This window comes from Artibeus jamaicensis, unplaced genomic scaffold (assembly GCF_021234435.1).
Source record: "Artibeus jamaicensis isolate MK-2021 breed Jamaican fruit bat unplaced genomic scaffold, CSHL_Jam_final scaffold_833, whole genome shotgun sequence".
In the NCBI taxonomy this organism is placed as follows: Eukaryota; Metazoa; Chordata; class Mammalia; order Chiroptera; family Phyllostomidae; genus Artibeus; species Artibeus jamaicensis.
Window position 1 is genome coordinate 3,696,292 of NW_026522056.1, and position 20,257 is coordinate 3,716,548.

Genomic DNA, 20,257 nt, shown 5'->3' on the forward strand with positions numbered 1-20,257 from the left:
CTGCCTGCCTCCAGTACAGATCCCCGCGATTGCACTGGATCCGTCCAGATATGCCAGTATACCTCCCCGCCTCCAGACCCTAAGCTTAGCTACACTTGCCAAGTCCTTTTGGACATACGGCTTGCACTCACAGGCTCTGGGGCTGGGACCGGGACGTGCCTGGGGCCACTGCTTAGCCCGCCCTGTGCCCAAGGACTCGGTGCCCATTAGGAGCAAAGAGATACCAAGAACAGTTTCTGTCCGAAAGCTGGGAAGTTGGACTGGAATGATTTCCATGGATCCTGGGCTGAGGATTCTTTACTTCTGAGCTGCCACAGTCGCCTCTGGCACTTCATATGTCACGGCCTGAGGGGTGACAGAAGAATAATCACTGTTCATTAGAGGCTTGAGGTCCAAGGGCAACTGCGTCCCAGTGGCCCATCCTAAGTGGGCCGTTTAGCCAGAATGCGGTGCTTGCTCTATAGTCAGCACCAGAGGCAGTGACGGGTTTGTAAAGGCAGCTGGGACAAACTGGGAACTGAATGGGAGGGCACATGTTCCCTCCAGCCTGGGGGCAGAAGTGGCCTAAATATGAGCTGTTCATTCAAGGGACGCACTGTGGAGCGATCACCTATCTGTGGTGGGGGGTCCGGAGAGGGTGGGGGGCACCCACGGGGAGAGAGCGAGCGGGGGGAGGAGAAAGCAGCCGGAAGGAAGGAGAAACACTCACTCACTCTGGGAAGGGAATCTTGTAAGATACCAAATGGCGCAGGCAGAGTGAGGGCGGGGCACAGCAGCCCTCGCGCCGGGACCCACGAGCCGCCAGCATTTGTACCCGTCCCCACGCCATCTGCTCCTGTGATTAATTGCTCCGAAGAAGCATTTATCCTCAGAGGGAAAGTATGGGAGACTAAAAAATCATTTCTAGAAATGGTAAAAATGACTCCTTGTCAAACCCACGTTGAGTGCGGAAGGACAGCAGGGCTGCGTCTCCCAGAGAGAGAGTCCAGAACTAAGCTCAGCTCCTCGCTCCTGGGGAATCGGCGGCCCAGTGCCCTGTGAAGGCCTCCGCTGCGGGGAAGACTCCGTGTGGATCCGAACAGCAACAATGAAACAATGATAATAACTAAAATGCGCGGAGCACTTGATGCGTTCCATGCACTGCATTTGGTCGTGGAAATGACCCTGAGAGGCGAGTTCTTGTTTGAAGAGGAAGGGTCACTGGTACAGGGACCTCCCAGTTCTCATGGCATGATGACAGTATTTTCTAAGTTAGCAAATTCCAGACGCCCTACAAAAACCACACACACACACACACACACACACACACACACACACACACACACACGCAGTAATGCAGAGTCCATAGAAGCAGAGCGCAGATTGGCGGTTTCCAGGGCCCGGGTAGAGCACACTGCGGCGTGACTCCTGAATGGGTGTGGGGACTCCTCTCGGGGGTGGAATTGGGGGGAACTGGGTAGAAGTGGCGGCTGCACATTTTAAATGCACCAAATGCCATTCGGTTGTTCACTTTAAAAGGGTTCATTTTATGTGAAGTGAATTTCACTTCAATTTTAAACACAACTAAGAATAATATAAAAATGATCAAAGGCAGATCACACTGAAGTAGTAACTATGTAACACCACACACACAGTAAATGTAACTTAAATATGACAGATTTGAGATAAAAATACTAGTCAGTGAACTCACGTAACTGGAATTGACTCACTAACTAAAAGTGCTTTCACAACGGCTTGAGAAGCAAACCCAACTCTGTGGCGCACACAGGTGACACACCCAACACAAAGTGACATGGACGATTGAACATGAAGGTCAGGGCACAGGTTATACCAGGCGCGTGTGAACCATAAGGAAACAGGGTTATGACTCCTATGGCGAAGAGTGGATTTCAGAGGAAAAGTATTAAGTGCTTTGGAGTGCTAACGTTCAAGTTCACGATGAAGACTCAATAGTTATCAATGTCAACACACCGATAAAACAGTGATCATGTTCACAAAAGAGAAACCACACTAATAACTCAGAAAAACACACCAATAATAGGTTTTAATATGCTACTCACAGTTCAAGGCAGATCATGAGTGGAAAGTATCTAGAATTCTGAAAGACCACAAGCGAAACGAAACAAGGCACGATCAGAAAAGCAGAAGGTGTGGAGAGATACCGAACGTCCCATCCAGTGGGACAGGCCTCCCACCCAAGGCACGTGGAACAGGCACGAAAACCACCCACGCCGAGCTGTCACAGGGACGTCGCAACTCCTGAGACGGACGATGTGTAAGCAGCATCCTCCGGTCAGAATACAATCAAATTAGACACCAACAGCACACACTTAACAGGCCCTTTATTCTGAACATTAAAAATGTCTCTTTTCTTTAAAGAGTTCTTTAATTGATTTTTAGAGAGAGAAAGAAGGGAAGAGAGAGACATCGGTCCATTGTTCCACTTACTTTTCTAAAACGATTTTATTATGCTAAGTGAATTAAGCCAGGCAGTGAAGGACAAATACCATATGATCTCACCTATAAGTAGAACCTAATCAATAAAACAAGCAAACAAAATAGAACCAGAGACATAGAAATAAAGAACAAACTGATAGCAACTAAGGGGTGGGGGAGGGGGATAATGAGGGAAAGGAGGGAAATGATCTTCAGGGAACATGTGTAACGGACCCATGGACTAAGCCAAAGGGGGGAAGGATGGAGGGTGGGAGCTGGGGGGGGGGGAAGTGGTGATGGGAAAACAGAGGCAACTGCACATGAACAACAATAAAAAAACCTGCAGTGCATTGATACAATGGAATACTATGCAGCAGAAAGAAAGAAGGAGCTCCTACCCATTGTGACAGCGTGGATGGAACTGGAGAGCATTATGCTGAGTGAAGTAAGCCAGGCGGTGATATACAATGCCATATGAACCCACCTATGTGAGGAACCTACTGAACAAAACAAACAAACAAGCAAAATAGAACCGGAGGCATGGAAACAAAGAACAGACAAACAGTGACCAGAGAAGAGGGGAGGGTGATAAGGGTGGAAAGAAGGGGAAGGAACAAGTAAAGGAACACATATGAACAACCCACAGGCATGGACACTCGGGTGGGGACTGACTGTGGGAGCGGCAGGTGGGCTGGGCGGAGTACAGCAAAGGGGGAAAATTGGGACAACGGTCACAGAAAAACAATAAATATTTTTTAAAAGGGTTTTATTTATTTAATTATTTTAGAGAGAGGAGAAGGGAGGGAGAGAGGGAGAGAGAAACATCCATGTGTGAGAGAAGCACCCATCGGTTGCCTCTCGCACGCCCCCATATGGGGACCTGACCTGCAACCCAGGCATGTGCCCTGACTGGGGATCAAATGGAAAGCCTTCTGGTTTGCAGGATGCCACCCAACCCACTGAGCGACACCAGTCAGGGCTGAAACAATAATCTTAATTGCAAAATTTCTTCTAAACGATGATAAGGAAAACACTAAACATCACGATTATAATGTTGATCAGAGAAGAAAATTAATAACATTATTTACTTAATAACGGTAAGTACTTAAACACACAAAAAAAATAGATTTTCAGTTCAAAAAGCTACTAATAAAAAGAAAGCAGGAGAAAATAAGAAAAATTAAAGCAGAGATGAGCAGAAAAACAAATATCAAAACACAAAATCCCTTGAAAAAAGCACAGAAATATACAAACCAGCATCTAAACTAACCAAGAAAAAGCATAAGTATGCAAAATAAATAATGTCAGGGGGAAAATAGCACTCAAAATACAGGATATTAAAAACAACCATAAGACCTTATTTTGCACAACTTCATGCAAAGAATATTTTAAATGCAGTTTAATAAAACTGACCCCAGCAGACTTGGAACACCATAGCAGAGCAGTTTCCATGAAAGAAACAGCGGCAGTTATTGAAGATTTATTTCACAAAGAAGTACCAAACCAGGCCCTGGCTGGTGTAGCTCAGTGGATTGAGCGCGGGCCTGCAAACCAGACAATCACGGTTCGATTCCCAGTCAGGGCACATGCCCAGGTTGCAGGCAGGTTCCCTGCAGGCCAGTTCCCAGCAGGGGACGCACAAATGCAACCATACATTGATGTTTCTCTCCCTCTCTCCTTCCCTTCTCCTCTAAAGATAAATAAATAAAATCTTTAAAAATAAAATAAAATAAAATAAAATAAAATAAAATAAATAAAACATTACACACAACTCACAATTAAAAAAAAAAAAAAAAAGAAGTACCAAACCAGGTAGTTTTATAACGAAGTTCTCAAAGTCCAGATAATTCTAATATTCTAAAATATATTAAAAAAGAACTTCCAAATTCTTTGTTATGGAGCAAAGATAACATCAATAAATAAACACAGAATAAAGAGTCAAACCAATCTTACTTATGAATATTGATGTAAACATTTAAAAAAGTTAGCAAATAGAATCTAGCAGCAGTTGACCTGGAAATGCAAAATGATCAATAGTTAGGAAATTTGTCTACACAACACCTTATGTAAATAAAACTATGAAGAAAAATTATATGATTATCCCCATGCATGCATGAAAGGCTTCCACAAAATTGAACATTCCTTGCAGATAAACAAAACACTTAATGAAAGGGAATTGCAGAAACTTCTTTAACATGAGAGACAATGTATACAAGGTGAGGGAAAAGTTGAGAATGCCCACTGTTTTCATTACTATGTAATGTTGTACTGACGATACTAGTAGAATTGCCAGATAAAAATATAACACACCAATTAAATTTGAATCCCCCAAATAATTGCATGGGATATACTGAAAATTACCTTATCTAAAATTCAAATTTAATGGGGCATCTTCCATTTTCACTTGTCCAATCTGGCAACCATAGATATTAACAGATGAAATAAGGCAAGAGAAAACAATTGGAAACATAAAAACTGGAGAAGTATGTGGATTATATGATAACATACTTGGAAAACCCAAGAGAATCATTAATAAAAACAATACAGTTCAAGAAAGCAGCAGAATAGAAAATTTGGGGTATGCAATTGTCATACACAACTAGATAGCTTTTTTTTGGTCACACGCAAATCAATTTCTGGCTTCTGCTTGGGATGTAGAAGTTGAAAAAAAGCATAGCTCCCACCATTACAATAAGAAAAGTCAGATCATCCTTCACTTTTCTTGAACCCATCAGAGCCCTGAGGTTGCAGGGGTTTGACCATCTACCTGCAGTCTCAGTAAAGACATCTGGGAGCTACGGGAGCTGTGCCCTCGCTTGCCCGTGTTAATGGGCTGGTCCAGGCTGAGTACAGGGAGAGTACAGAACACCTGGGGCTGCAAATGTCAGAGGCATTTACACCTGACGGCAGGATCTCTCCGTGGACCTCACAGAAAAGACTGGCAAGTCCTGAGAAAGTGGTCCTGGGAAGGAAGGAGCAGCTGCTGAAGGAAAGGCATAACCCCCAGACCCTTGTCTCCAAGAGACAAAAGCCACGAACTGCTGTGAGAAAAAGCAACAAGCACCATCCCTGCTGGACTGCCCTGACGAAAACCTGTTCCAGCCGGGGAACGGGCCAGCAGGAGGGCTCCAGCTCTGCAGCCCGGGCAGGAAAACCCAGGCGGAAAGTTTGACTCTCCCAGGACATTCGAATCCCCATAGATTCAACCGACCAGATCAGAAACAGTATTTTCACATGCCCAATCGTGGTTTCCCAAACGCGAATAGAAAACACTGCTTTCTACCTATGGTTAGTTGAATCTGAGGCTATTGAAAAAATTGAGTCTACGTGGACCCACGCATTCAAGCCTGTGTTGTTCAAGGGTCAACTGCCCTTGCAGGCATCCCAAGCGACAGCTGGGGAAGGGGCGGGGACACAGACACCCAAGGACAGACATGCTGCCCTACACTCAGAACAACGAACGCCTCCCTGCACCCCCTTCCCCAGGGGGCAAGGCTGGCGTGAAGACAACATGGGGTACGTCTCGGCTCAGGCTTCTGTCATAACGAGTACTGGGGGCCAAGTGCTTCTAAAACCTCAGACGTAGGCGCTCACCCTTCTGGAGGCTGGAAGGCCAAGGCCATGGTTGGGGTGCAGTGAGACCCATCTCTGGGCTGTGGCCAGCTGACTTCTCATTTCAGCCAGACATGGGGGATGGCTCCCGGGCCTCTGCTTATATGGGGCTGTCCCTGAGGGCTCCATGCTTACGACTTTAATCACCCCGAAGGCCTCGGTCACATTGGGGGTTACATTTCAGCATATGAATTGGGGGGAGACGTGAGCGTTCAGCCCATCGCGGGCTGTCACGGGAGCACGGAGGAAGGCCCGAAGCGGAGACCCGAATAGACGTGGAGGAAAACAACCCGGGCAGACCGCCTCTGCCCCGTGTGAAGGTCACCTGGGAGCCGGTCACAGGCTTGTCCTTTGCTGTCCAATGGGAGTGACAGTGGTGCGGCCTCACAGAACTGACTGAGCTGTCATGGAGATTGAACAAGAGGACCTGTGCCAAGTGGCTCACAAATTGCCAGGTACCTAAGTGCTCAGTAGACATTTTAAATCATAACATGTATTAATGTTAGTACAATCCAACTGCCCACTTGAGGTTTCTCTTGGTCTTCTGTGCACCCCTCCCACTGCCAGCCCTCATCTGACCTGAGCTGTTGGCGGGGGCTTGTCTGTCGCCCCGGCTTTGAGTGGAAGGCTGTCCCTCCCACCGAGCTGCTGTGTTGCTTCTTGCAGGTTCCAATAACCAGCCCCAGTTAAACCCCTCAGATTGCCGCAGCACACTCCTTGTGGCCCTCCCTCACGATGCCACTCAAAACCAGTCTCCCCTCCTTCTGTCACAGATCAGCCGCCCCTGCCGGGTTCACACATCGCCCATGTTCCTCTAATTTCATCATTCACATTTTTTTCATCCTGGCTGCTGCTCTTGTGCACTCTCCATTTGGTGTCCTGAGTCTCAAGGCCATTTGTGCAGGTGCAGTGCCACCAGTGAAGGGCAATGCCACGGACCTGCCCTGTCCTGGAGACGTTACAGGGAGAGCATGCCCAAGCAGGACCCGTGGGCTTGGCGGCCACATTGCTAGTTCACTGCCCTTGTCGTGGATTAAAGCTGGAGGCCTTCATTCCTGTGTGCTCACTGCACTGTGCAGCACAAGGTCCTAACCTTGACCTTGGTCACTGGTTTTCTTTATAACCGTGCCCCATTTCTCTGCCTGAGATTTTTCTCCAAATCCTGATTCTGTCATTTAGTATAATCATTCTTTCTCAGCTTTAAGACATACACATTTTTAACAAACTCATCTCTGGGAGCTTCAGTCAAGTTATTACGAGGTTGAACAGAGACGGCCGACAGGCAAGCTCTGCAGCAGGACACCAGGAATGCCTTTCCAGGTGGAAATGAACCCCTTAATGCAGGGGTGTCAAACTCATTTTCACCGGGGGCCATATCAGATTGCCTTCGAAGGGCTGAATGTAATTTTAGGACAGTATAAATGCAACTACTCCTTAACAGTTAAGCGAGAGCTCAGAGCTGCTGCGGGGTAGGAACAAGGTGGAGGGCCGCGTTGGCCACCTGTGGCCTAGTGAGTACCATTCAAGAGGTCACACATCCGCCCACGGCACTAACATCCAGACGGTATTTCTCTATTCGCCCAGGCATATTCAAGACTGTGTTAAATTTTTTTTTTTTTTTTACAGCTTAGAGAGTCTGTCTACTGCATTTTCCTAATCTGCCTAATCTTACAAAGTAGATAATGAGTGTAGTCTCAAATGAATTGTTCTTGGGAACCCAGGCTGCCTTCCAGTAATTGCCGATTCCCTTATAATTCACTCTAAAGGTACGCCCACAGTCAATTTCGAGCCCGCTGGTCTACAGCATCCAGAGCTCACGCTCCCCTCCAATATGCCTGTCTCCAATATTTCCTACTGCACACAGGTTTTTTTTTTTTTTTCAGTAAAAGTTGAGTGATTCAGCAGTTTCATTTGGTAAATCTCAGAGTACTATGGAATAGAATCTATAGATAAGACATTATTTAGAGGTACCATTTTTTCATGCTATCTTAATTCACTCTGGGTTTGAATTTCTTCTCCTGATCATCCATCTCTTACAAATGACCTATGTATCCTTTGGTTATAATATTATTAATTGTGCAACAAACAGAATGTGGTAAGATAAACAAAACTTGTGGTTCCAGAGGACGACTGGACATTGCAGATTCTTGTTTTGTTTTTCTTTTCCTGGCCTTTTAAAATACTGGGATATAATTGAAATATAACATTATACTAGTTTCAGAGGTACAGTGATTTGGTATTTGTGTAAGATTCATGTTTCAGGCTCACATGCCAAATGGAATTTCTGTGCAAGCCAAGGGTGTTGGAAGACATCTCCACTCTCCCCCCGCCCAAGCCCTTTATTCCCGTGAGGTTCACACATCATCGTGGTCTTGATCTCTTCTGAGAGCAGCTTCCTTTATGTTTAGGAGGATGTCACCAGCGACCTCATTTCAAACGCCCAGAACCCCAAACATAAAACGTGGTCTCCAATGCTCAGAAGTTAATTGACCAGGGTGGAATTTTTTCATGTTCCAAGGACAGAGATGTTATTTTAACCATTAAGTTCAGTTCAGATCAAACAAGTGATAAGTGCACACAAGTCACCAGGAAGCAGGGGTCAGCGTTTGCACTGTAGGGCAGCAACGACCCCTCTGCCCTGGGCCTTGATGCGTGGTATTAGGGGTAGTGGGGAATGCAGACGCATCCTTGAAATCACTTCAGAAAGCGTTGTGCCTCCCCTCTCAAAGCCCCGATGAAGACGGCAGTCAGGAGGCAGGTCAGTCAGCAACCTGGCCTCATCACCACCTCCCTGGGCCACACCATGGCCTAGTCTCCCACTGTGGGGCTTGCGGCTGTCTTCTCAGGGAAGCGGGACACGCTGTGTTGCTTGTTTGGATTTTTAAAAGGCACTATTCTAGGCACTTAACCAAGCAAATAAAGACATGCCCCCAAATGATTGAAATTTGTCAGTTTTATTTCTTTCTAAAGTTTGGACATTTACATATATCATATACATACTTTAAATCCTTCACTATTTCGCATGATTTCTATCACATAAAAACCATTTCAATGCAATAAATTTTGTTGTTGTGAAACAACAAATTATCCCCAACTTGTAAAAACACAGGAACAGTTCCACTCGTGAACATCTGCACACTGGGGAAGTGTGCCGTACACCCACAGCGCCGAGGCCGCCGGGCGAGTGCTGCACGGTTCAGGTACTGCAACACGGCCAACTGTCGTCTTTACGTACAGCTAGGTTAATACAAAATAAAGCAACTGTAAAATGTAAACTTAATTTTCAAAATAGTTTTAAACACTTTAACAATATCCACATAAATCACGGTTCCATCCAAAAGGCGACCACCACAAATGCCCCCGTTTTCTAGGAGGTGGCCTGTCTCACGTCTCGTGGGTGGTGACGAGGAACAGGGTTTGGTACCACTAGCTGACCCAGTCTGCAGACGCTGACAGTTTGGCCACTGAAAAGGAGGCGGTGGCTACTTTGTCACTAATTACTTTCACAATTTGCAGGGACATATGGCACCAGGACCGCAATGAAACTGAAATGATTGGCGGAGAAAACTTTGGAGGTAAAGGAATGTTCCACGCTGCCAATTAGTATGAGCCACAGTGAATCGAGTCCAGTGAACAGGTCAGAAAATTAAAAAGCTTCCTTTATATATATATACATCCACACACGTGTTATTTAAGAACACAAACGACCTCCCTTCTGCCTGTCCTGCAGCATCAAGGCTGACAGCATCGGTTCTCCACTGGGTGGATTTCTGTTGGAAACGGGCTCCTATGACTTGAGGTAGCAGAGAATGCGGGGAGGCATTCAGGCCTTTACCCGACAGCTCTCCCCTGGACTGAGCAGGACGGCTAGGCAGTGAGCTTTGTGTTCCTTGACCCTCCCTGCAGAAGTGGAAGGTTTTCCATTTCCAGAAATCTGCGTGCAAAGGCAGAAATATCTGGTCTTGGCTTCCGTCCAAGAATTATCTTTATGCCACTGTCATGTGTCACCACCCCCAGTGACTCAGTCCCTCTCAGAGTTGATATCTGGCCTCAGCAAGGTCAGTCCATTAGGACAGCTGGATTCCTAAAGCCAGGGAAGGAGCCTGTAAAACCCAGGGTGTGCCTGCTGCTCAGCAGGAGCCCAAGTGGAGTGGAAGGCCAGGCAAAGCCCCTCTTTGCGGAGAGAATGCGTCGCCACCCTCCGGGGGCCCCAGGACCAGGGGCCCGGGCGAGGAGCCTCAGACCTGAGGTGCTGCCCTTCACTGAGCCTGTGGCTGGGACTTCGGGTCTGGAGGCTCACCAAGGCGGGCTCACAGAGAAATAATCAGTGAAACTCCAAAATTCTCTCCATTGACCAACATTTTCAGGAATTGAAGTTAAGGTGCTTATTTTACAACACTATACATAAGAGGTTAGCACTCTACCCTGCAAAGGGAAACATATTTTAGCTAGCGAGGTCCCTTCTCGTGGTTGCTGACGGAAAAGTGCTTAACGGGCTGTTCAGCAGCCTTCAGCCTGTGCTCCGGCAGCAGGGCAGCGCCGAGGGGACAGTGGACAAGCACAGGGGTGCTCCCGTGGAGAGCGGGCCTCTTGGTTTGCACACGATCTCCAGGGCAGGCAGCAGGCCGCCCTGGAGGACGGTGCACACCAGCCTTCCGAACTTCCCCCGGCTACTGGGGGGACACCAGAGAGTGGCTGCTTGTGGATGACAAGCGAGCCATCAACGTGGTGGTCCGCCAGAAAGGACTCGATGTGTATCCCCCGTTTGTTGAAATGCGGTGCACCTCGAAGTTGCGCACTGGAGCTCGGCAGCCTCCCCGCCCTGGGAGAACATTCCTGTCAGGCACACTCCACCCCGCTGTTCATCACCTCTTTAGAGCACTCTAGCCTTGGTGTCTCGAGTCTGTGGAACTTAAAACACTCACTATGTGTACATACATGTGTGAGAAGCCTAGACGTGTGACCCTTTCCCCTTACACACCTATCGGGACAGAGCAGAGGACGGAGCACATGCAAAGGAACCCCAAAGGAAAGGTGACGGACGAGCTCGCACACGCCCCCACCCCACCCTACCCCCAACTTTCATTTGGTCTAATTACTCTTGTTTCTATAGCTTAAAAAAGTATGCTAATGGCATTAAAAATCAATGCGCATATACACTCTCTGCAGAGTAGATATTATTATCCATGCCAAATGGTTACTTGGCTTTATAACCTACATGGCTTTATACTGAAAGTCCAAACATTTCAAATAATTAAGGCCCAAAATGAAGCTTTTCTACTTTTGCTACTCCTGCTGTATATGATTCTTGAATCGAATGGATGTTTTTGCAAAGCACTATAATTCTTAGAAGGAAACACAGTCTTGCAGAACAAAGACCCTGCTGATCAGTCACAGAGCCAGTTCACTGCACGTCAAGAACAAATTGGGAAGTATGATATATTTGCAAAAACAGTTTGCGACTGTAGAGTTAATAAGAAAAGCTGAAATGTAACTACCAACACTCTACGGTGGCCTGGAGCCGAAGATCAGTCTCCCACTCCACGCCTCCAGTTCTCCGCACCGGGTCAGATGCAAGAACACGAGGCAGCATGTTTAAACAGACTCACGGCCCTCGACCACTCACACAGAATAAGCCACACGGGCTGGTTAATAGAACTGTAGTCTCTAGTCATCTCTGTACATGCTGTCAGATAAGCAGTAAGCTCAAACAACTAAGGCCAGTGGCTCTTCTTTGGGGAGAGGCAGGAAAAGAGACTTAAGTATAAAAATATTAAATAAAGTTTTAGCCTGGTCCATAGCTTGTCCAAGAATTCTTTTACCTGTGACACTAGATGCCAGTCTGTGCAGCTGCGAACCTAGAATACAGTACCGATCTTGGGAAGCCCTGATACGCATTAGCGTGTGCTCTACTTCTCTAAAGTAAGAAGGGTGCGGCAGGAGGAGAGTGCTTTGATCTGCTCCGAAACAGACACAGGCACCTAAACCGGATGGTGGGGACTTACTTAGTTCCGAGAGCTCCATTTTCCTGGGCTGATTACAACAATAAAGAACGTGTGCTTTAAAGCATCACATTTTGTAAAAAGCCCAACACTGCCAGTTTGGCTTATGTTTAAGTGCTTTTAATACTGAAGTTGCTAAGATTGATGTTTTTTTTTGTTTGTTGATTTTTTTCTCCTTTCTGTAATCCCAAATTATAATGGGCTACCTCCCTTGGTATTGTACACAGCACACTGAAACAGTTTCACAAAGTTAGTTCAGAGTCATTTTTGCCCTGGTGATTCAAAGCTCAAAGATGAAATTTTCTAGCATAAAATCTTATTATTACAAAAATTTAATCAAAATATCATTTGAATTTAAGTTTAATAAAACAGTACCACTATATATATATTCTCAATAACTGCATTATATACTCAATCCTATGAGGTTTTTACTTGCTTTTCATATCACACTGATTATTAAGGACAAAAATAAATTTGATGTTACATATACCACATACTGATATACAATCTACACATTGATACATATACATACATACAACCATAAATACCCACAGATACAACATTGGCAGGTGACAGGAAAGCATTTTCTTTGACGTCTGACATACTATCTATATGAATATTTTCCAAAGGCCTGAAAAACTAGATACATACGTGAATTACACAGATGAGCCAAAGAGACGGAAGGAAACCTACTGTATATACAGTTACTTAACTTGCAATGTTTTCTTGCTGTTGCATTCAAGTCGACAAACTGTCATGCAGATTCAAGTATTTACCGACATTCTTTCTGTGACGACATTCTCTCTGCATGCACTGTCTTAAGCAGAAGGCCGCCCCCTTGGGCTTTGGATACTATAAGTACAACACGAGAATGGCAATGACTTTGGACTCCCGTCCTCCTTGTGAGAGAGACATTGAAAAGGAATCTGCATGGAGAAGCATTTGTTGGGTGAACTTTGCAGTAAACTGCTGATCTCGGAAGTCCTGTGGATGCTTTGCAAAAGCAAAGATGGTGGAAGATGGCAAAAGGCTGGTGGAGAGACGGGCTGGCCTCGGGCAGCCTGGTGGCCGGGCCTGGGGCAGGAGACAGCCAGGAAGCTCCAGGCGAGGCCTGCCCAGAGGCTCGCCTGCCTGGAAAGGTGACTGACCTTTTTTGTCAGAGGAAGTCAGATGCTCTGTGAGAAAAGCAGATGCCACTTAAACCCCACACCACACCACCACTCATAACTAGACTCCACTTTTAACAAGTCCTAGGATGCCACTCTGGTTCCCCGTTAACAGTGCTAATTTAACAACTGGGACAAATTCTGTTATTTGAGAAGTGATAGGATTGTTCGCTACTGAAAGAACAAAGGTGGCTGCCAACCAGCTGAAAACCTGACAGGGTCCTGGAGAGCTATACGACAGATTTGCACCAAAAAGGCTAATGAACTCCCAGTGAATTCAGGCTTAGAAAAGCTTAACTGGTGGCTACAAGGAGAAATGGTGAAGAAGGAATGTGAATTTCAAGACAACTTATTACTAAACCCAAGAAAGTCTCCGTAGTTTGACAACAGAGAAACTTGTTTAAGGTCAATTAGGGATAAAGGCAGAGAAGAGGCGCAGCTCCTGCCTCAGGCCCTGTCTCATCTCAGAACACCTTCCAGGCTCCCCGCCCGTCAGAGGGAGGGGCAGGCAAGGGCCAGCGGAAGACTCTAAACCTCTGTGCTTAGGTGACAAAGGGCCCCCTTCCCTGCTGGTTGTCTAGATTCTTCTCCAGCCTCAGAAATTCTGGGGTTTGGCCACAGGGTGAAATATGAACTCCAGCTGGCTTGGCCTCAGAAAGCCAACCAACTTTCCTCTTGCAGAATGAACTCCCTCATATCACTTTTCACTGGAAAACGGCCCCCATCTTCTGAGTTAAGGCAGCAGCCAGAGCAGCACAGAAGGCCCCATACAGCTGCTTCCGACCCAGGAACTGTGGTGCCGCCAGATGACTCTGCCACACGCTGGTCTTACTGAGATTGATTAAAATGCACGCAAGTATTGCTTGGCTTAATTAGGCATTGCTAAGAGTTCATAGTATGTTTTTTAAAAAGCGCACTTCAATTACTATCTATGGGCTGGCTATAGAATAAGGACTCTGCATGCTAGTAATTAAGCTTTGATTGCTAACCATGAATCCCCGACACCTCCCCATCAAAGTCAACATGTGAGGTGGGGGAAGACTCAATACACGGGCCACCTCTGTGGTAATTGTGCAACAGGACTATCACCCAAGTATTCTGATGACCATCCAGATTCCTAGACTGAAAACTAAGGTCAAGTGTACGTATGTGAAGAAGGATAATGCTTTATCACGTGGAGAGCAGTCCCAAGGCGTCCAATGCCGAGCAGTGGGTGAGGCATGGGTGGGGGTGGGGAGTACCTACCGAAGGAGGAGGAGGAGGAGGAGGAAGGGAGAGCTCCCTGTACCGTGAACTGGCTGTAGGCGGGGCTCAGCTGGGAAAGGAATGTCTTCAACATCTTCTGACTCGATACCATAGGAAAGAAATGACTGCAGAAGGAAGGCTGGCTACGGGCAAGAGTTTCAACGTGCAGTCGAACCAGGGCCCACTGCTTCCTACAGGATAAACCTGTGGCCCACTGGGTGCATGGACAACAGACAGTAACCCAGAGGCCACTGGGAGGAGGTACTCACAGCCCAGACCCTAAAGATGGACAGCACCATGCCAGGGCGACCTGCCATCCTGACTCTCCAAAGAACCTTGCAGTTGTTTTTAAAGACAAACTGCGCAAACACAGTACACTGCAGCTTCAGCAGTGCCCTTTGCACCCGATACTCTATCAGCATGTCCAGAAGTTCCTGAAGATAACATCAGTGAGTCATGTGATGGAGATGAGGCTGCTACGCCGATGTGAACCAAGTGTTTCAGAGCCACGGCACTCTGAATGTCAGACACAGCAGCACAGTACCATTCGACCCTTGTCAAGTGCTCTAAGAAAAACACCCAGAGACGTCCTGTGCACACAGACACACTCACACTCACACTCCTCTGTCTCCTCCTCGGAATAGACATCAAGGCAGAAAACAAACTGGCTGATTGCTCAGATCCTAGGAAGAAAGACAATTCCCTTGTGGACATCCTGAATCCAGTCAGCAGCTCCAACAGCGAATCAGGCCCGCACACCATACTGGTCAGCGCCCTGTCTGAGACAGAAATGCAGTCACTGTCTCTACCTACATGAGACAGAGGGCTGGAGTGAGCTTTTCAGGGGTGTGGCAAAATCCTCATCCAAGAACAAGTAGCTACAACCTTAGAGAGGGGTTTCCTCTTTCTGGGCACCAGCAAAATACAAACATTTATAGAGGTGAAGGAAGGGAAGGTGAATAAATAATCCAGTAATTAAATGCCGGAACAGCAGAACAAGATACCACTGGAGACCGCCCTGGTTTCCAGCAGGCCCCCTCTGATTCACTGGAACCACGCAATGCATGCAGAGTCCCCAGTTCTTTGGTCATAGTACCTTCAACTCACAGACTGAGCAGAACTAGAGCAAACTTCTATGGGAGGAAAGGAGTATTCAAAGCGATTCCATTAGTCCTGCAGTTGTGGAGATGACAGCTTTAAGGGTCGCAAAGTTTCCAGGTTTCGTGACCAGAAAGTTCTAACTCACAGTGGGCTCGATTTTCACTCCCATCTCTTCCTGTGCAAGAGAGGGTTCTTTTTATCGCCCTGAATTTCAAAGGGATGGTCACTGGAACAAGTGCATGACTTGAAGGTCAATAGAACTATTTTGAGTAGATGGAGAGAAATGATGTAAAATAAAGTGTTTATTTTTAGGGGAGAGTTCAGTAGGAGCAGAGAGAAGTGGCTAGCAGAAAGACTAAGAATGAACTAAGTAACTCTGTAAATGCAACCAGTAGATTCCTCAGCTTCCCAACCATCACTCATTCAAACGATATTACTTTCAGATTGATTTTAAAGAGTCAGTATTCCACTGGTGGAAAACTGCGACTTCGTTTTCCTCTCTCACTTTGTTTTGCTTAAGACCCCACTTCGGGGTCTTAACCACGCCTCGGCACGTATAACTCCCTAGACGGCAGGGTGTTGACAGCAGAGATGACTCTGGATTCCCAGTCTAGACCCCGTAGGAGCGAGGTAACAATTTCTGCAGACGGCACACACGCCTACCGCCGCAGCTCCCAAGAGCTCATTGTTGTCACGGTTCTTTAGAAAACAGAATGAACTTGGTGTCGTCTATTCTCAACTTTCAATGGCAAAAACGCTCCGCTTTCTCTTTTCCCTGCTTGGCTGAAATGGACTCCGCACCTGGAGCAAGCCGACCACTTCCCCACGGCCTCCAGTCTGCGATCTTCGCACCCCTCTCCCTGCTGTCGGCAGGGTCAGGACTCAACAGTAAGTGCTAATGAGATGCACGCATGGCCGTGCGGCCCGTGGGCCACCTCGATCCCCAGAACCGTCACTCGGAATTGAACTTCTGCCAGTGCTCAACTCTACCTCTGTGACTGGGAGAGATCTCACATACAAAGGTTTATAGTAACTCTGGCTAGAATTTACTAAGCTACAAAGTTTGTCCAGTTAAGTGTTTCACAATGGATTAAATTTTTTAACCTTAAAAAAAAGTGTAACAGTTGGTTTGAGAATACACAACAACTGAGCAGAGTGCAAATGAGAGAAAACCAAAGGAGAAGGGACACACAATTCCCCCTGGAATCACGATCCCCTCCGCCTCACGAAAAGGTGCATTAGTCATCAAGTCGCAAAACGATCAAAGCAAAGAAATCAAGAGCAAAGAGACAATCTGTACAGAAACTAACAAAAATATACAATAGAAAAGGTTACTAATGCACCATTTAGTCACAGACTATTTTTTTTAAATATATTCACGGATTTACCAGAAAGATCTTGAAAAACTCTATTTTGCTCCATGACCAGCACTTTCCTGGTCGCAGATGGATTCTAAGTAACTTTCTGCTTAATGCTGGGCGTTTCGGGCCGGTGATCTTTCCTCTCTGACACATTACGCTTGACTTTGGCAGTGACCGGAGATGAATCTGGGTTCAGCGACGGACTCGAATGCGACTTCTTCAGTCCCGCAGCCTCACTCTCGCTGCTACTCAGGAGCTTCTTGCCTCCTTCTTTCAGAATGCTGATGTAAGTTTCGTAACGAGTTTGCTGGAGGGGAAGTCAGAGAAGACCGACAGTCAACACACCGTTCACAAACGCGCATGTGCAGCACACCTAGCGTGCTAGCTACCTGGACGGCATGACTGGCTGTTGAAGACTTGACTTCATTCCCCAAAGTGAGCAACAGCTCCAGGAGACTGATGGACTCATTCATTTAGATAAGAAATGAAGACAGAATTTCAGTTCTCGTTTGTTCTGCATTCTGAAGGAACGCAGACAGAGGAGCCATGCTTCCTGAGCGCTGGGGAACAAGAGGGTGTAGGATGGAGGTGTAGGAAGCTGTAACCCTGGCTTTTGGTGACTGGACGGCTCTTAAGGGCTCCATGCTGCCTGTACTCACTTGAATGCCCCTCACAGGTCCTAGGTGGCACTTGAACCTGGCTTGGGTATGGTTGTTCACTCTCCTTCTTACTCCCTGGACCTCTACAAAGGAGGGATCAGTCTATGGTGATTCGGCTCTAGAAGATCACAACGCCTTCTAGGAGCTGCTCTGGGTTTCCTGCCAATCTTCAAAATATTTTCTGATGCTTTTCTCATACTACATTTTTTTCATCAATTACTTGTTGATTTTAAACAGCTCCAGATTCTCTCCTCTCTGGCCATCTTTGCATAAGAATAATTGAGAACATGGCAGAGATTTTTTTCCTCTAACCCTAACTGGTTTCCTTTTTTAGAACCATTATACAAACTGCACACTAAGAAAGGGTCTCAGATTCCTGAGTTGGTAGATTCTAATCAAAATAAGTCTTTCACCGTATTGCTTCAACGCGTTAAGAATTTACAGAAGTTCCAAAGTGTTTTATTTCTAAATAAAAAACCCCATCAGTTATCAACTGTCCCCACAAAAGCAAGCAGATTATGTTACGACTATAAACCTTTTAGGAACTTTTCTAGTCAGACTGAGATCTTTGTGTATCTCAGTTTTGAGTTAGTAATTATGAAGATGAAGCTACGGGAAGCTACTCCTTCAAGCTATGTCGTTCAAAGTGGAAAAAAGCCTCTAGTCATTAAGCTTGCTCTGGGTTTGGTCGGTGTTGGGGGCCCAGGCAGGTGATGGAGACAACATCTAGGGAAGGTCCGCATACTGGCTGCAGGTCATTCATACATTATTCATCTATGATTAGGACATTAGCATCCTTCTTTCACAGTAAAGGAAAAGCCCAAAGTTAGAGTTAGCAGAAAAGTGAAGCTGGGATTTGAATTGAGATCTGACTCAAAACCCACATTCTTAAGTTGTATTTCCCTGTGGCGATGGAAATACACACAAGAATGTAGTGTTAGGGTGACTACTGTGACAGACACTGTTGGCTTGGCCAATCAAAAGCCATTCTCAGCCCCCTCTTCTCCTATTTCCCTCCCACTACCAAGGCTGCCAAAACCCAAACACTTGCTTTCCCAGCCCCTCTGTAGCTAATGGCCATGTGATCTCATAGCCAATGAGATAAAAAGTCTATTGAAGGGCCTCAGGGAAAGCTACTGTGCTTCCCAATGAGAGGGATAGGTTTCAGAGGAGAAGCCACTATGCTAACGCTTCACCCTTATTCCTTCCTTGACGTGGATGTGATTCTGAAAGCTGCACCGTTTGCCGTGGGCACGAAGACAAATGAACAACGCGAGGGGCCTGAGGAAAATGGAAAGACGGCAGGAGGCTGGGTTCTTGAAGACACAGTGATCTGGACCCAACTCTAAGATTCCCTAATACCTCTGAACACATATCTTGTTAAGTACGAACAATAAATATCCCTGGGGATTAAGCCACTGTTCATCAGGTACTATTAATTGCAGCTGAAAGTATTACTAACTGATACATTTTCTAATTTTTGTAAAGAAGTAATGAATAGAATAAAATAGCTTATCTCAGAAGGCTGCATAGAAGTTTGATAAGGGCATTTGCTAATTAAAAAGATATCACTGGTTTACGCACCACTCTGCAGGTCAGTGAAATCAGGGAATGAACTAGACAACATTCAGAGGGCGTACCACAACAGTTCCAAAGTCCTAGTCACTCTAGAAACATATTACTTAATCTCTCTCTAAACTGCCTTGGTGTCAAGATTAAATTGCAAGAGAGAATTACTCCCAATAGGAACCAGATTTATAAAATGAGATTCGGAAAACCAGTGAAGGCACACTACTTTCCGAAGCTGGGGCATTTATAGAATGAAAGGGGTATGAAGGTCAATTTTTGGAGATGATCTTGAAAGGAGACAAAAGCAGAGAAGGTGACAGGGCCCTTTTTCTCCTACTTAGTCTTTGAAGACTGATATTGCTGGGAAGATTCACCTGAAAAGTACATGAGGAAAAACCACTCTGTCTGCTCAGTCCACGGCTCCAGCTGCAAAGCTGTTGTCCCAAACGAACTACATCCATGAATCGATCAACAAACAAAAGGCACAGCAGAGAGGTGTGGGAGGACTTGAGTCATCAGACAGAAGGAAAGACCAAGCAAAGCAAAGGGTGCAAAGGGCCTGAAAATGCTGGGTGCTCGGTCACCGTTAAGAGAAATAAGGAAAAGGAAATTGAAGTGGGTTCATGAACTTCAAATGGCTGTGCTCTATTTCTGAGTTGCAAAGGCTGCAGGCACAGGGCTGTGGAACCCAGTAATACAGCTTTGCTTTCCACATTCCCTGAAACCAAACCAAATGCCTCTTCAAAATATTCCCGCTAAACATACCTTTGGTCTGAGAACCATTCAGTGGGCACTGGTCTGCACTCTGTCCTTCCAGTGTGGACATCCTCTCTCCAGAGGCTCCCTAGCTCCTGCCCCCGCCCCTGCCCCCGCCCCTGCCCCTGCCCCTGCCCCCGCCCCTGCCCCAGCATTGCCTCTGAGTAAAAGAAACAGCTCAGCATGCAGCCCCAACAGCCATGGGAGTGAACTTGATTTCAGAAGTTGCTTCTTTATTGACATCTCCTTTTTTTGTGGGTGGGAAAGACACCTGGGAGCATTTATTTCCTTTCTTCCTTTCAGAGAAGATATAATTCTTATCTTTTTTTTTGAAAAAGACCAACTGTGAA

The 20,257-nt window shown here is 46.2% G+C and overlaps 1 protein-coding gene across 10 annotated transcripts in view; it reads right to left on the bottom strand.

Annotated features, from left to right (window-relative positions):
- The window catches only part of PSD3 (pleckstrin and Sec7 domain containing 3), a 554,618-nt gene that overhangs the window by 13,295 nt on the left and 521,066 nt on the right, over positions 1–20,257 (bottom strand). For 4 of the 10 annotated variants that reach the window (XM_053659809.1, XM_053659805.1, XM_053659804.1 and 1 more), the window contains one exon: positions 8,780–17,230. In XM_053659809.1, coding sequence (XP_053515784.1) covers positions 17,015–17,230 — 216 coding nt within the window. In that variant the 3' untranslated portion in view covers positions 8,780–17,014. Of the gene's footprint in view, positions 1–224; positions 346–8,776; positions 17,231–20,257 lie in introns of those variants that run through there. The other 6 variants (XM_053659810.1, XM_053659811.1, XM_053659813.1 and 3 more) reach the window with 4 other exon arrangements.